Source organism: Porites lutea, chromosome 12, assembly GCF_958299795.1.
Source record: "Porites lutea chromosome 12, jaPorLute2.1, whole genome shotgun sequence".
NCBI lineage: Eukaryota > Metazoa > Cnidaria > Anthozoa > Scleractinia > Poritidae > Porites > Porites lutea.
This window is the reverse complement of record NC_133212.1, coordinates 17,342,399-17,356,861: the sequence shown is the minus strand read 5'-3', so window position 1 is coordinate 17,356,861 and position 14,463 is coordinate 17,342,399. Positions and strand designations below refer to the sequence as shown.

Genomic DNA, 14,463 nt, shown 5'->3' with positions numbered 1-14,463 from the left:
CGCTGAAGAAGTGTTTGAAGAATTGATATCACATTCACCAAAATTGCTTTTGGTATTTTTACCGGCCACTCGTAGTTAGCTGGTGGCTATAAGTGTTTTTGTTAAATTGGAATGATAACCTACGTCAGGGACCAGCTGCCTTTTTTTGATTTAGGTGATTTTCCTCTACTTATTTATTCAATATATCATACTTATTAGCTCTTATTGTTAAGATAGCCAGAAATAACGGAGGTGAAATAAGAATTCGAATGGTCAAACATGTAGACCAACAGAAAAGCATCCAAATCATTCAGAAGCAAAATTTAGGATTTGGGAATGATAAATGGATGAAACAAAGAACCTATTTTCGTGGAAAAGCTGTCAGGGAAATATTACAGTATTGTAATTGTTCATTTTCCATACAATAATGTTTCACTGAAAACACTACTTTAAACAAGCGAAGTGTGTTCAAATGACTGAATTGTGAAGTAAAAATATAAAGACTTGTTCATTGAAAAAAAATAGTTTTAAAAAAGCAACATGGGGACATGGGGAAAGAATACTGAAGACAGTCCGGTGCGCGCGCATTTGAAATTGTTTCATTTATTTATAGTGCCTGCCGAGGGGGGCTGGTGCCGGCGTATTAAGAGAGCTGTATTAGTTAACATTAACTTGGAAAAACCATGATTTCTCTATAGTGTCTGTCACGAGTTATTGTGTGGATGTTCTTTAAGCTTTACTCCATTTTTAAGCACTCTGTTTTGTTGCTTCCTGAAATGAGTGCTCTGCGGTAATTTAATTCCATTGACCGTACCGTTTACATACAAACTCATAAAACGGCTACAAATCGGCCCGTGGACCACACAGGAGAGACGTAACACACATTTTAAGTAAGTTAAACTGTTTTTTATTGAAATCCTTTCATTTTCGTAGGTTACAGAAAGGATAGGTTTTTCCCCATACAAATCCTTATATTTCAAATGTTACGCAACAATGCCGATGTTCGCCGATGCTCATATTTCGAGCTTGGGCTACCTGTGCCCACTTGCCAGGTGACCGTATTAACGGGGTTCCACTGTAATTGAATTATTGAAAAATTGCCAATTGGCCAAGGTAGATAATGTATTTCGTTAACTGCCATTCAACTAATCGTGCTTTCTTGTTGATATAATCTGTCTTCCATACCAGGACATGGATGTGATTATTCAACTATTTTGCCTGTACATATTATTAATGATCTGATTTATAGACCAAGTGAAGTGGCTAAAGTACTGAAATCCTTAAATGTAAATAAGGCCTGTGGACCAGATGGGGTTTCCCCGCCGTTGCTCAAAGAATGTTACATGGAACTTGCTCCATCTTTGATGAGGCTCTTTAATTACTCCCTCTCTCGTGGCACACTACCTATTGACTAGAAGACGGCCAACGTAGTTCCAATTTTCAAGTCGGGGGAGCAAATTGCAGTTGATAACTATCGCCCTGTTTCGTTAACTAGTGTGGTTGTCAAGTCTTTAGAATCTATTATACACAATCACATAATGAGTTTTCTTTCTGATAATAAGTTATTATGTGATAATCAACATGCCTTCAGACCACTTCGCTCATGTTTAACTCAGCTGCTCCAGCCTGTCCACGAGTGGCTTAGTATTCTTGATGAGCGTGGCTCTGTTGATACAATTTTTCTAGACTTCGCAAAAGCCTTCGATAAAGTCTCCCATCCACACCTGCTACTAAAACTTCAACATTATGGAATCAAGGGTCAATTATTGGAATGGATCTCAGATTTCTTGACTACAAGAAGACAAGGAGTAGTAATTGATGGCCATTCTTCCGGCTGGTCTGAGGTAACATCTGGTGTGCCTCAAGGAAGTATTTTGGGACCCTTGCTCTTTCTTGTTTATATTAATGACTTTCCTTTAGCAGTTAAGTGTAACTGTGGACTCTTTGCTGACGACAGCATTCTTCGTCGGAAAGTTACTTCAGAGTCGGATTGTGAAGATCTTCAAACTAACCTCCAAAGTGCCTATGACTGGTGTAACTCCCGGCTTGTTACTCTGAAGCCCAAAAAGTCCAAGGTCCTACACCTATCGAGATCCAAGGATCCACTGACAAACCCTTATCAGCAGTAGATCACCACAAGCACCTTGGTGTCTGGCTGGAGTCTTCCCTGTCTTGGGATTACCATATAAACTATATCTGTGCAAAAGCTAACATAGTTCTAAGTTTGGTAAGGCGAACCTTTGGTCCAAACAATTCTGAAAGAGTCTCGACAGCATATAAGACCTTAGTGCGTCCAGTTTTGGAATATGGTTGTCAGGTCTGAAATCCGTATTTAGTGAGGCACATCAAAAGTATAGAGTCAATACAGAGGCGAGCCACTCGATTCATTTGCGGATCAGAGAAAGAATATCAGGAGAGACTTGGGGTCCTGAAATGGCCTTCGCTTGAGTTACGAAGGACGTTTATCTGCTTAGTGCAGATGGACAAGATTATCTTCGGACACTGTGACATAGATCTTCACATGTTTTTTTTCTTAATTTTAATGTATTAGCGGAAACGCGTAGGAAACATAATTTTAAGATAAGACGCAAAAAGATACGAACAAATTACTTTAAATTTTCATTTTTCAATCGCTATATAACAGACTGGAATTTCTATTTGATGCACGCACCTTCATTAAGCAGCTAGTTTTAAGTCCTATCTATTGGATCATTTGTGTCAATTTTAAATCACGTGTTACTCGTGAGTGACAAGTATGCAATTTAAGTAGGTTAGTTTTGGGCCGTATCTAAATTTTACTTCTTAATTTTAGTGTCAATTTTAGTATGCAATTTAATTAGGTTAGCTTTGGGCCGCATTTAAATTTTACTTCTTAGTGTTTAGTATGTTTTATATTGGAGAATATTCTTTGCAGTCAGTCTCTTCATTCTCCAGTCATGCACTTTTTGTATTTTTCGTAATATTATTTATTTACTTGTATTAGCATGACAAAGTATTATTAAACTTAGACCAAGAGAGAATTATGGCTTCAAAAAATTTATAAAGGATACGTCAAATTTATCCGGCGACAGGAGAAGTAAGGCAATGGTTGAAGTTCTGCTGTTGGTTGTTAGCAGACAAATATTTCATCAGCGTGAACAATTTTGACATTTCGCTCAACATTCGCTAATTATATTTGGCATATCTCATACAAATTAATATCTGGGTGCGTTTTTAATTACTTGTAGTAACGGTGACTGAAGAAGCATAAAATGCAAGCTGAAAAATAATCTAAAACGCTTGAGGATGATGCCGTATCCTCGAATCCCAGTCACAGGAAAACCGAAAGGGAGAAATGACAAACAAACGCTGAGTTAACTGATTTGTTGAAACAGACGGTCACTTAGCTGGATAAATGTTAGCCTCCCACGCAGACGTTCTTACGGGTTTGTCAGGTTTCACTTGCAAAACCTTTCTTTAACTTTAAACTGATTGTTTATTTGATAGGAAATTTTAGCTCTCGGAAGAATACTCAGTTCAGTCATATTTTCAGTTAAAACCATGACTCTGGCGAACTATTTCCTTTTCGTTTCGATATTTCTTGATATCTGCAGTTTGAAATTAGCCGCAGACTGTCAGAGAGGATGCGAACAAAGCAGAGGAAGTATTGGTAAAGCGGGAATGAAAAATCTGGCTATGCAAGGGCACAGCTTTAGAAATTACACGCTGTCGAAGCCGTATGACTGTCATGTAAAATGCTTTGAGGAGAAATGTAAATGCCAAGCGTACCAAATAAGGGAAAATCGATGCGAGTTGCTGGATGAAGACAGATTTTCTGCTCCTGAAGACTTTCTCACGAAAAAGGGATACACTTATTATGATATGAATAGAGAATACGTCAATCAGGTAACCAGTGAATCTAATATCCAATGTGTTCCTGCTTTGCCAAAGATAGGCTTTGAGATTTTAAGGTACACACATGTGTACGAGGTTCCAGAACACCCTTCCACAAAATTCCACAAGGAGATTTCATTGATGAAATTTTCTAATTTTAGAAATTGATAATGGCGCGAGCTTGTATGTTAGTATTTTAGGATCTCTTTGATATTTTTACTTCATCGAAATTTTAGCCTATGATAGAGGAATGTGTATTGGTCATATGATGACTCCCGCTTAAAAGCTAGGTAAGTGTATGTCCGCTAATTTTAGAAAGTCGATAATGACGTGAGCTTGTAAATTAGTGTCTTAGGATCTTTTTGCGTTCGAGGTACGACAACGCAACCCCTAATTTGTGTTGGGAGTTCTGTGCATTATTTGAGCACCCTGCGCAATTAATAAGGGAGGTTTTTTCGAGATTGCATTTGTCGTCGTCGTCGACACACATTTGCCTCGCTTTGAGGCGCTTGCTTACGTTTTGCCTCACTTTGACGAACTAACTCACGTGGTGATTCGTGCGTCCTTCTTTTATATTCTGTCTTCGTAAAGTGTTCATCTTTCAAGAGTTTGCTGAATGTCTACTATCGATCTGCGTTTGCTGAATCTTTCAAAACGTTCATCTTTCAAAAGTTTCGGCGGCCGTTGTGCCACAAAGTAAATCTACAGAGTTGTGTAGCTCGGCGGCCGTTGTGCCACAAAGTAAATCTACCGAGATGTGAAGCTCCGAGGTACCGTTTCATCATGACTTGTGATATTTTCGACACCGGACAAAAATATTGCGAAAAACTTATAAACAGCCCACAGTAGCTCCACTCAAGTCACTGAAATCAACGCGAAATTTCGTATACCTAACTTTGCAACCGGATGTGATGTCATAAATCGGTGGATCATAGGTATACGAAACAAGTACCAGGCGCTATTGGAGTCGTGCCCCCCACCCCTGATCTCAGCTTTCAAATTTCGTGTTGCTTTTTTAAGGATGTGGTACTTTAAAGTCTTGTTCCCTAATTTTCAGCACCCTCTTTTCTTGAGGGACCCCTTTATGTCCCTCTTGAAATTAAGAACTTTTGGTTACACTTCCCCTCATGGTTCAGGTTGTTCGAATCCTAAAAATATTGGATGGATGAACAATATCTGTAACTCACTTCACGTGGTTTCGGTGTTCCGTTTCGTATTTTGAGGCAGAGGTTTCTTATTACTTAAGAGATTACTTAAGGGCCAAGTTGAATGATATCGACGTTATGCGCTTGAATTTCGATGGATGTAAAAAATACGAATTTATTAGCATCCGAGGATATAACTGTAGCAACTGTACGGCTCAGTTCGTCCAAACAGATAATAGGCATGCGCATACTGATTCGTTTTGGGGTCCAAAGATCGGGTGTCAGTTTACCAGCCAATCCACAGGTGCAGTGAGGTTACTGGGAGGGGAGGATAACTTTGGATGGTATCAAACAGTCAATCCGGCTCACAGATGTACATCTAGTAATGATTCAACAACACAGTGGTGGCTTGGAGTTCTAATTGGGCGTCACTAGGCTCTCTAGTGTAAGCCAGTCATTCTTTGCACATAATTAACAATTATTTGATGAGGTTGAGTACTATCTGAAGAATTATGCAGGTCGAGGAGGAGAACAAGGCAGATAACACCTTCCGAGATCTCCATAATTCTTCAGATGAGTCGGAACCCTAATTCAATAATTGTTAAATTATTAATTCAAAATAATTCCTAGTTTAAAACCGATCGTGACGTGTATTTGTGCTTTTGAAAGTTCAATTTAGACAGCGTAAGCTCTCTAGATGAGCCCTTACAGGGGCACCCAAAGACAATTTTCGGAAAAATATCTGTTCGGAAGACGATTTGAGATCTAAAATTTTCGGAACATTTGTTGTAAAATTTCTTGCTTGCCTGCCTCTTCTAGAATTTCCGAACATCTAAAAAATGGTAAAATTGCCCATTTTCAACGGATTTTTACCCTAAACTGAGGTCACCTAGAATTTTCGGGAGCTTTTTTTCTGGCTGAAATTTTCGAAAAGGTAAGTTTTGATCCCTATAATTTTCGGATCACTAGACTTTCAGCTAGGAAACCCGAACAGATGAAAAATTTATAGGGGATAAAAATATGCCAATATCCACCGTTTAAATACTAAAACACGTTTAACAATGCTATGTTTAAGTGGTTTTGAACTATATTCTCGTTGGGTGCCCCTGCCCTTAAGGCTCTCAGAGCAAATGTTGTAATAAATATTGTTCAAAAAACAAGCTAAAACATGCTTACCTAGATAGAAGTTAAGGTCATCTTCAATTTCCTGTTTATCGGCAAGTTTATGAGATGTATGGTTGTTCAGTACTGCAAATCAGTTCTCCATACAAATATATTCACAAATATTGTCTTCCTGTTGTTCTTGCTTTTTAGCTAATAGTTCGCTTATTTCTTCATCGTGAAACGAGTGTAATTTCCCGCCATTCTGTACTCACTACCAAAGCAACTCAACCTTGTCCCCCGGTCTTCTCGGTTAACTGTTCAATAATCTGGCAATTTGCTGCACTATTGACGTCATTTTAACATATCTCGACTTTCTTCCAAATTCGGTCGACAGTAGCTGGTTATGATGAATTAAGCGTGGGATTTTAGCCAATAAGAAACGGAGAAATATTTTGAATGTATAATAATTTATAATGTTTTATTAACCTAATTACCATTATCTTAAATGTGAACTTGCATGGACGCTTTATTATAAGAACTATAAGACAGCACTCGGTAAAGACAGTTCCCAAATGCAGCAGGTGGCGCCTGCCTAAAACCTACCTGACATGTGCACTGTGCATGATTCCACACTGGCATTTGCTGAGCTCGTGACTTACAGTGCAGCGCCAGAAGCCTTAAATCCTCGTTTATTGATCCTTATTAGGCGAGTCTCGTTGCTGCCACTCGTGTATTCACCACTTTGGGCTTATTCCATCTGCTTATTTATTTGTAAATCTCTAATGGAATGGCTTTAAAAAAATGGCGTCTTTCGGCAGATTTGTTTTAACAAATATAAAATATCTCTGGCGACAGATGTATCATCATATTGGTAAATTTTCCGCTTTTTGAGTTTTGGCAAACGCATTCTCCTTTAGCATGAATTAAAATCAACATGATTGACATTTCGCTAGACAGAAACAGAAATTATAAAGCGTATATGTATCTCATAAATCTATGTCAAGGCGCATTTAAATTTAAAAAAAAGAAATTAATGTTTGATGGCTGTCTTTATATCTGACAAAGACAAGGTTAAACTTTACGCCTAATTTTTTGGACCAGAATAACCCCAAATCTAAATGTAAGTGCCAGAATGAGTTTATCTATATCAGAGATTGTAAAGCCGTTCAAAAAACTCTCAGTCGCGTAATATCAGGTTTAACAACTCAAGGCAAATAGACTCCTGCTCGTTTTTTTAAAAGCTTTAAAAAAAGTACGTGTTAAATTCTTAATCTCATCATCCTCATTTTGAAAATATTTGGTAAACAGCTGACCCTATCCGATGTATTATTTTTGTTCTCTTTCTATATTTTTTCTATCACTCTTCCTGCCGTAAGGATCAGTTTACTGTTTTAAGTTTAAAATTATTGACGCAGAGGCCATGAGGGCGAGAAGAATAATTGTTTTAGTAAAATCTGGTAATCACGTGACTGTACACCGCCCGCCCGTTTGTTCGTCCGTCCGCACCAGATGGAAACCAATGTTCAATCTCACACTTTCTAGCTAGTTTGGGAGCACAGGAAAACTGATATTGCACACATATTGGACATCAATGTTGTGATCAATTTACAGCTGTCAAAACGGGTTATCCACTGACCAGTATTACCTGACCGTGTCGCGGGCTCAGGTGTCGACCCATCGAGGTCGAGTATTTTTTTGAAGTTATCCGCTGACAAGTTTAATTTTGTTTTAAATCACATGAAATATGTTGTGTTTATGGGCTGCACAATTAAAATTTTGATTTCAAGCTGACCTCGGAGGCTAAAATTCAGCCAGCCATTACAGGCAGGGAGGACAGATGCTTTTCACTTTTCTCACCATAGTCACGCGTTGATCACGCTCTACGTCCAATTTTTATGGACAAAATTGGTCAAAATTTGATAGGTGAGTTCATTCGGAAAATTTATGCAGCATCTTGATACTGGTTTACTTTGACAGGTGAAGCTGACCGAATTTTGGTGTCAACTTGTAATGTGTTTAACTGTCTTTTGCCACTGGATGTACAAAATGAAATTCCGCTGCTATCAAGAGTCCTCTGTTATTCATGGCTAGTTGTTTATTGGGTTTTTGGTTAAGAAATGCGTCGTTTGTCAAAGCGGGAACTCCGATTTCGATTGCATCGTTTTCGTTTTTCACCTTGCTTGATGCGTAAGAGGGTTGAAAAGTCTGAAACGATTCTGGCCTTACTTGATAGCTTTCAGGAGCTGCATCTCGAATGCTAAGCCTGAGTAATTAATGTATTTGATGTTTGTTTTTTATATTTAATTTAGTGAAGTCGAGCGTAGTTTATGCGGCTATTTAGGTTTTGCACGTTTGTAAGATTTGAAACAATGATCTGACCGAGTATCAGGTTTGATATAAGCTTACAGAACTTTTAAAAGCCTTTAGACATTTTCTCACCGTAAATAGAAACAAAACGCTCCAAGAAGATTTAGTTACAATTCTGGCCGTAGAAGAAAACTTTGAGCGATTTTCTTGCCTCGAGTTCATCTTTGAAAAAAGTAAACCACGGAAAGCCGGCTTAAAACATAAACTTAAGCTTTAAGCTTAAAGTCTCAGGATTTTTAGAGACACTTTAATACTTGTCTTCGTGAATGAAAATTGTTGTATGTTATATGTTTCACTGAAATATATTTATTTTGTTGATTGTTAGTAGCCTCTCTTCCAATTTTAATCGCTGTGCCGTTTGTTTTCAGTCGGTCATGAACATCGATTGCAGGAGTACTCAAAATGCAAAGCGTATCAAACGCTTTTGAAGATTACACATCGTTATAAAACCATTAAATAAAAAAATAATAAACATAATGAATTCTTTATTATGTTGAAGCGAAACTCTATTAACCTTAATTCAAACAGTCTAAAGCTTGCACTGCAAATTTGGCGCTTGTCAAAAGTAAGAACCGGCTGGCCGTGTAGGTGATTTTGGAAATTTTTTTAATGGTTTCGCTAAAAGACCACGCGTGCTTCGATCGTCCTGTCTGTATGATAAAAAACAGCGCCTCATCGTACTGTTTCACCTCAGATGTGATGTATAAATAGTATAAAAGTTTGGTTTACACACCCCCACACTCCGCGTTGGCAAGATTTTGTAAAGTAAACTTGTCGAACGCAAAAAATTCGGCCTGATTTGTTTTCCAGGCCTAATCTTCTGTGATTAAGAGTCATTATGGCTCTTAAATGTGACCGAAGATTATTGCTATCTTTTTGGACACATAAGGCTATCAACTCGATGTAAGATTTGGTTCCTTCTTGGACTGTTTGCAAATTATTTTTCTCTAAAATCACTTAGCCTTTCCCTCAAAAGTCACATGAATGTGCTCTAAAGTTAACTGATTTGTCGAATACAAGTTTGTTTTTTGATTTAAATTATAAATTTATTAATGGGAGCTTCGCTTTTAGCCATGGCTAAATCTAAATGTTACATACAGTCGACTTCCGATAACTCGAACCTTCATGGGAAATCGAAAAAAGTTCGAGTTATCGGGAGCTCGAAGCAAATGGCCGGAAGTAAGGGAAAAACCAGTTTTTACTGTACAGTGAACATTTTATTAACAATTACAAAATGAGGCTGAGTATCTGATGAAGAATTACGGAGATCGAGGATACGGCCTCGACGGATAACACCCTCTGAGATCTCCATAATTCTTCATATGATACGAAAGCCGAATTCAATAATTGTTGTATTATTCATTCAAAATAATTCCTAGCTTTAAAACATCGCCTCCATCGATGTTAAGTTCATCTTCGATAGTGCACGTTTACGGTTGTTCAGTTCCGCAAATATTCTCCAAATAGCAGATGTCGCCCTTCGAGTTGTCTTCTTGCTGTTCTTGCCATGTTTTTAGCTATTATTTCGCCTAGTTCTTACTCTTGAAACGATTGAAATGCGCCATTTTTGTTTTCACAACCAAAACAACTCAACCTCGTCCCCAGGTGTTCTCGGTTATCGGTGCATTAACCCGCAAGAAAGCTGCACCTTTGTCGTCATCAGCTGATTAATCGCAAAGTTCTTCCAAAGTTGGTCATCAGCACCTGGTTGCGTGTGCTTTTAGCCAATCAGAATCGAGGAAATATTTTGAATGAATAATAATCACGTTTAACTGACGAAATGTCAAGTTAAAATGGAACGATGCTTCTAGAATATAAATCAGACCGTAACGTAACAAAACATAGCCTAAATAGAGCATGCGTTTAACTGTTGGCAAACAAAGCTGTTTTAAATTTCTGACAAAATTTTGTTATTTTCGCTGAAATAATAATAATAATAATAATAATAACAATAATAATAATAATAATAATAATAATAATATTTCTTTTCTTGTATAGCGCAATTTCCAATAATTCAATAGCGCCTAATTCAATAAAATTTACAAAAATTCAAAACTACTGCCTTACTTAAAATAGCTACATACAGAATGGCTTACCAATGCTCTGCATAAAAGGAAAGCGCATTGCACATTAGTTTCTTCAAACGCATATACCAATCACAAGATAAGAAACAATTTATACACTCTGTGCAGGTTCTCCCAAAAAGATATGCCTTAAATTTGATTTAACTATTGACCGAGGAAGAATTAATAATTTTGTTTTCGCTGTTTTGTTGTTAAAACAGTATACAAATTTACGCTCATTGCGTGAATCGTTCGCTAATAACTTTGTCTTTGACATCAAGTTCCCAACTCTAGCTGAGCCTAAACAATTTTACTAGTTGTTTCTGTTTACTTCCAGTCACCTTTCACTATATAAACATTGGGATGTTTCGCGTAATAAAGTCTTTCCATCCCAGAGGAAGGCAACATTGACATTGTCAGAAGTGACTATTCTTTCTCGTCGGTTGGATGCGCTTTGAACCCCACTTCCAGCCCAGACTCCTCAAAAGGCCCTTTACCAGCGGCCATGGTTTCTTGGGTGGGAACAACCTCTTCTTTCAACTTGTCAGACTCAGCTTCAGATCTCGCTGTTTCTTGTTTAGGCTGTATCGACTCAGGATCATTCTCTGCTGGAGGCAAACTGTCGTGTACCTCGTCTGTTGGGTGCGCCTTGACACCCACTTCAAGCCCGGACTCCTCAAAAGGTTCTTTACCAGCCACCATGGTTTCTTGAGTGGGAACAAATTCTTCATTCAAACTATTGGACTCTTTATCAGAGCTCGCTGTTTCTTGTTTAGGCTGTATCGACTCGGGATTCCCCGCTGGAGGCACGTCGTGTAAGTCATCTGTTGGTTGCGCCTTGACACCCACTTCAAGCCCGGACTCCTCAAAAGGTCCCTTGCCAGCGGCCATGGTTTCTTGAGTGGGGACAAGTTCTTCTTTCAAACTGTCGGAGTTAGCTTCAGAGCAAGCAGTTTCTTGCTTAGGTCGCTTCACATTTGGATTGTCAACTGAAGACACGTCGTTGCCCGTTTGAATTTCTTCTGTGTTTTCTTCTTCCGCATCTTGCTCTTGGCTGGGTTTTCCTGTCTCCTGCAACGACTCGCTCTTAACTTGATCAGATTCCTCAGTAAGTCCTTTAATTGGACTCACGGTCTCCTGAGTAGGACGTACCTCTTCTTCTTCGGTACTTTTAGTCTTGACCGCGGAATTAGCGGTTTCCTGTAAAGGTTTACTCTCAGAGAGACCTTCCGTTTCATTGCCTGGGCTCTCCTTAAATGGTTTCTGTTTCTCAGTATCTTCTAAACTCTTCAAGGACTGATCCCCGCTCGTGTCAGATTTGCCAGGTTCTTTCGTCTCTTGTACAGGTTTCTCTTTGTCAAACTCTTCAAAATGCTGTAAGGACTGTTCGCCAACTGTTTGATTTTTGCCAGTCTGCCCAGTCTCTTGAAGTGGCTTTTCTTTATCAAACTCTTCAACACCTTCTTGAAGAGAATCCTCCGCGCCAAATTTGGGTTGCTCTATCTTCTCATCCTTTGTCACGTCTTCAATTTCTCGTACTGGCTTCTCTTCAAAGACCTGTTCGCCTGCAAGATGTTTCAAGCTTTCATCCGTGCTGTCTTTTGGCGGGTTGGCAGACTCTTGAACTGGCCTATCTTTCAGCTTCTCATCCTCACCGTCAAGAGATTTGTCCCTGCCAGAGGTAGCTTGTGTAGGCGATCTTGCGTCTTGAGTGGCCGACCTGGGTGTCTCAGTGTCGAAGGGGGACGTAACAACTGGTAGTGGTGACCTTGGATCCTGAACAGGCGTCTTGCCAGGTATCTGAGATGGTAAACGTATACCTGACTGTGGTGGGGACGAAGCGATTAATGAAGGATACCCTGTATAGGCAAAGATAACAACAACAACAAAAAAAAAAAAAAAAAAAAAAACACACGGTTAAGGGAATTTTTAAAAAAGCCAAATAATTATCAGAATTCCTCGGCGCAGTTCTTAAAGGAAAACGTGTTTCCCATCATGGCCTTCCGCACTACGAAAAGAACCACGGTGGCGTTGTTTGTGTAGCGTCAGACCTGGTTTTTGTCCAAACCCAGGCGTCTGCTTTCGTTTAGCTTACAGACAAGGAGGGAAACATGCCCCCCGGGCGGAGGGAGGGGGTGACACCTCTAATGGCCAATATGGGGAGGCTCCGCCCGAAAGGCTTCAGGTATATAAAATGGTAGGGATTTCACTAGTTGACGTATATGAAAGGATAGGGAAATCTGTCATCTTGGTCTTTCATAAGGCGCAAAAAGGGCTGAGAGATACAAATTATGGCTGTGAAGTTGAGGAAACGTTCTGGTTTTGTGATTTATTCATATTTTAGAGACAATGCATTTACAGCAAGGGATGCAAAGCTCTGAACTAGGTATGTAAAAGCGGTACTATTTGTCAATAGAAGGTATGCAAAAGGGGTAAGATTTTTTCAAAAATACCATATTAAAGGGTAAGGGATTGCACCTAGGGGCGGAACCTCCCCATATAAAACTTTGTTGAGTACCCTCATCCCGGGATATGGCCCTGGACAAAAAAACCCACCATCCATCACTACCAAAGGTAACCTAGCGATACCAACCTGAACTGGGAGCGTTGATAGTATTCGCTGAGTTTGTTCCTCCAACATTAATAAATGCTTGTTGAGAGTTGACAGTTATTACGTTACCTCTACCTGGGAGATGAAAAAAACAATAGCTTTCAACATTAATATTTCATCACCAAGGACTGATCTCAGGTTACTGAAGGCAAGACTGGAGACCAGACAATCGAGAGTGCCAGGAGAGGCCTATGTAGCGAGAGAGAAACATGCACAGGGTAAAGGAGCTTGCGTCATGAGAAGCTGACACCGACTGAGGTATTATTGCTTAGCAATCGGTGAAGCAAAAAAATAGTTGAAGGGTACATTATTTTATGCTGAGATCACACAGCTATCACACGATTCTTGGGAATAAAAGAATACTTTCAAAGTTCTTGACCATGGGAAGAACCACTAACCACTAACAATCCGCCTAAATTAGCATTAATATTCACATCCCTCTTACTGGAAAACAGAATTAGACTAAAATTTTTCTCACACTCGTGAAGCGCGCGAGCCTTACACGCCACATGCGCGAAGTGCGCGTACTTGACTACGGAAATGTACAGACTGTTTTGCAGTCTACACCGGATACAATTATTAAACTGTTGTAAACACCAGAAAAAAAAAAGAGTGAAGGTGAAGCAGAAGACATTTCAGAAAAAAAAAATTAAAGTATTATCAACAGAGAAAAAAAATGTAGTAGGTAGGGGCAATCGATAACATTTTGTATACTTGCCTGGAGATTTACCTACATAGGAACTCTGAGCAGGCTTTAAAGATTCCTGGTAAAAAAATAGTACATAATTAAGAATAGCCAGGATTACCGAAACGGTTTGCTTCAGTCTTTGGTTGGGGTGGGGAGGGTGGGAAATGATTTTCCTTTGAATAATCGAACCACAATTTGTCATTAGGAAGATTCCACAAAAGGTGAATTAGCAAGTGTCAAGACATAGTGACCTAGCGGTTACCTCGAACTAGCGTTAGTAAGGGACGCATGTAAAGAAACCAGAAGGGGGTTTTGCGTTTAGAACGGGCACACGAAAAAAATACGCTTTGTTTTTGACGGCCACTTCAACCTGAACTTTAACATAACCAAAACTTGTAGGAGTGCTTTTTTTCATCTACACAATATTAGACGCGTCAGAAAACGTGTTCAAAACGCAGCTTCAAGAGTTCTATATCTAGCACCACGGTATTGCCATATCACACCAATATTATACGAATTACACTGGCTGCCTGTAACGTTTAGAATAGAATTTAAGATTATTATAATTACTCACAAAGCAATCCATGGAACAGCTCCTAATTATTTATCTCTCGTTAACTTTAAACCTAATTC

At 39.0% G+C, this 14,463-nt stretch overlaps 2 protein-coding genes across 2 annotated transcripts; one reads left to right on the top strand and one right to left on the bottom strand.

Annotated features, from left to right (window-relative positions):
• Positions 1-3,409: 3,409 nt before the first annotated feature.
• Positions 3,410-5,432, top strand: LOC140953797 (uncharacterized). The gene is made up of 2 exons (XM_073403182.1): positions 3,410-3,929; positions 5,099-5,432. The coding sequence occupies exons 1-2, from the start codon at positions 3,520-3,522 to the stop codon at positions 5,430-5,432; spliced, it is 744 nt and encodes a 247-aa protein (XP_073259283.1). The 5' UTR covers positions 3,410-3,519.
• Positions 5,433-10,397: 4,965 nt separating this feature from the next.
• Positions 10,398-13,254, bottom strand: LOC140921961 (uncharacterized; the record flags this gene model as incomplete). Its single annotated transcript, XM_073371974.1, has 2 exons — positions 10,398-12,390; positions 13,125-13,254. Coding segments are annotated over 2 exons (1,563 nt in total), but the record flags the coding sequence as incomplete, so codon positions are not given.
• Between the last annotated feature and the right edge of the window lie 1,209 nt (positions 13,255-14,463).

Bases quoted from the DNA above. Each gene is read 5' to 3' on its own strand.
- LOC140953797 (XM_073403182.1), top strand. From the start codon at position 3,520: ATGACTCTGGCGAACTATTTCCTTTTCGTTTCGATATTTCTTGATATC. The intron at 3,930-5,098 runs GTACACACATGT...TTATTACTTAAG, and splicing joins ATAGGCTTTGAGATTTTAAG to AGATTACTTAAGGGCCAAGT.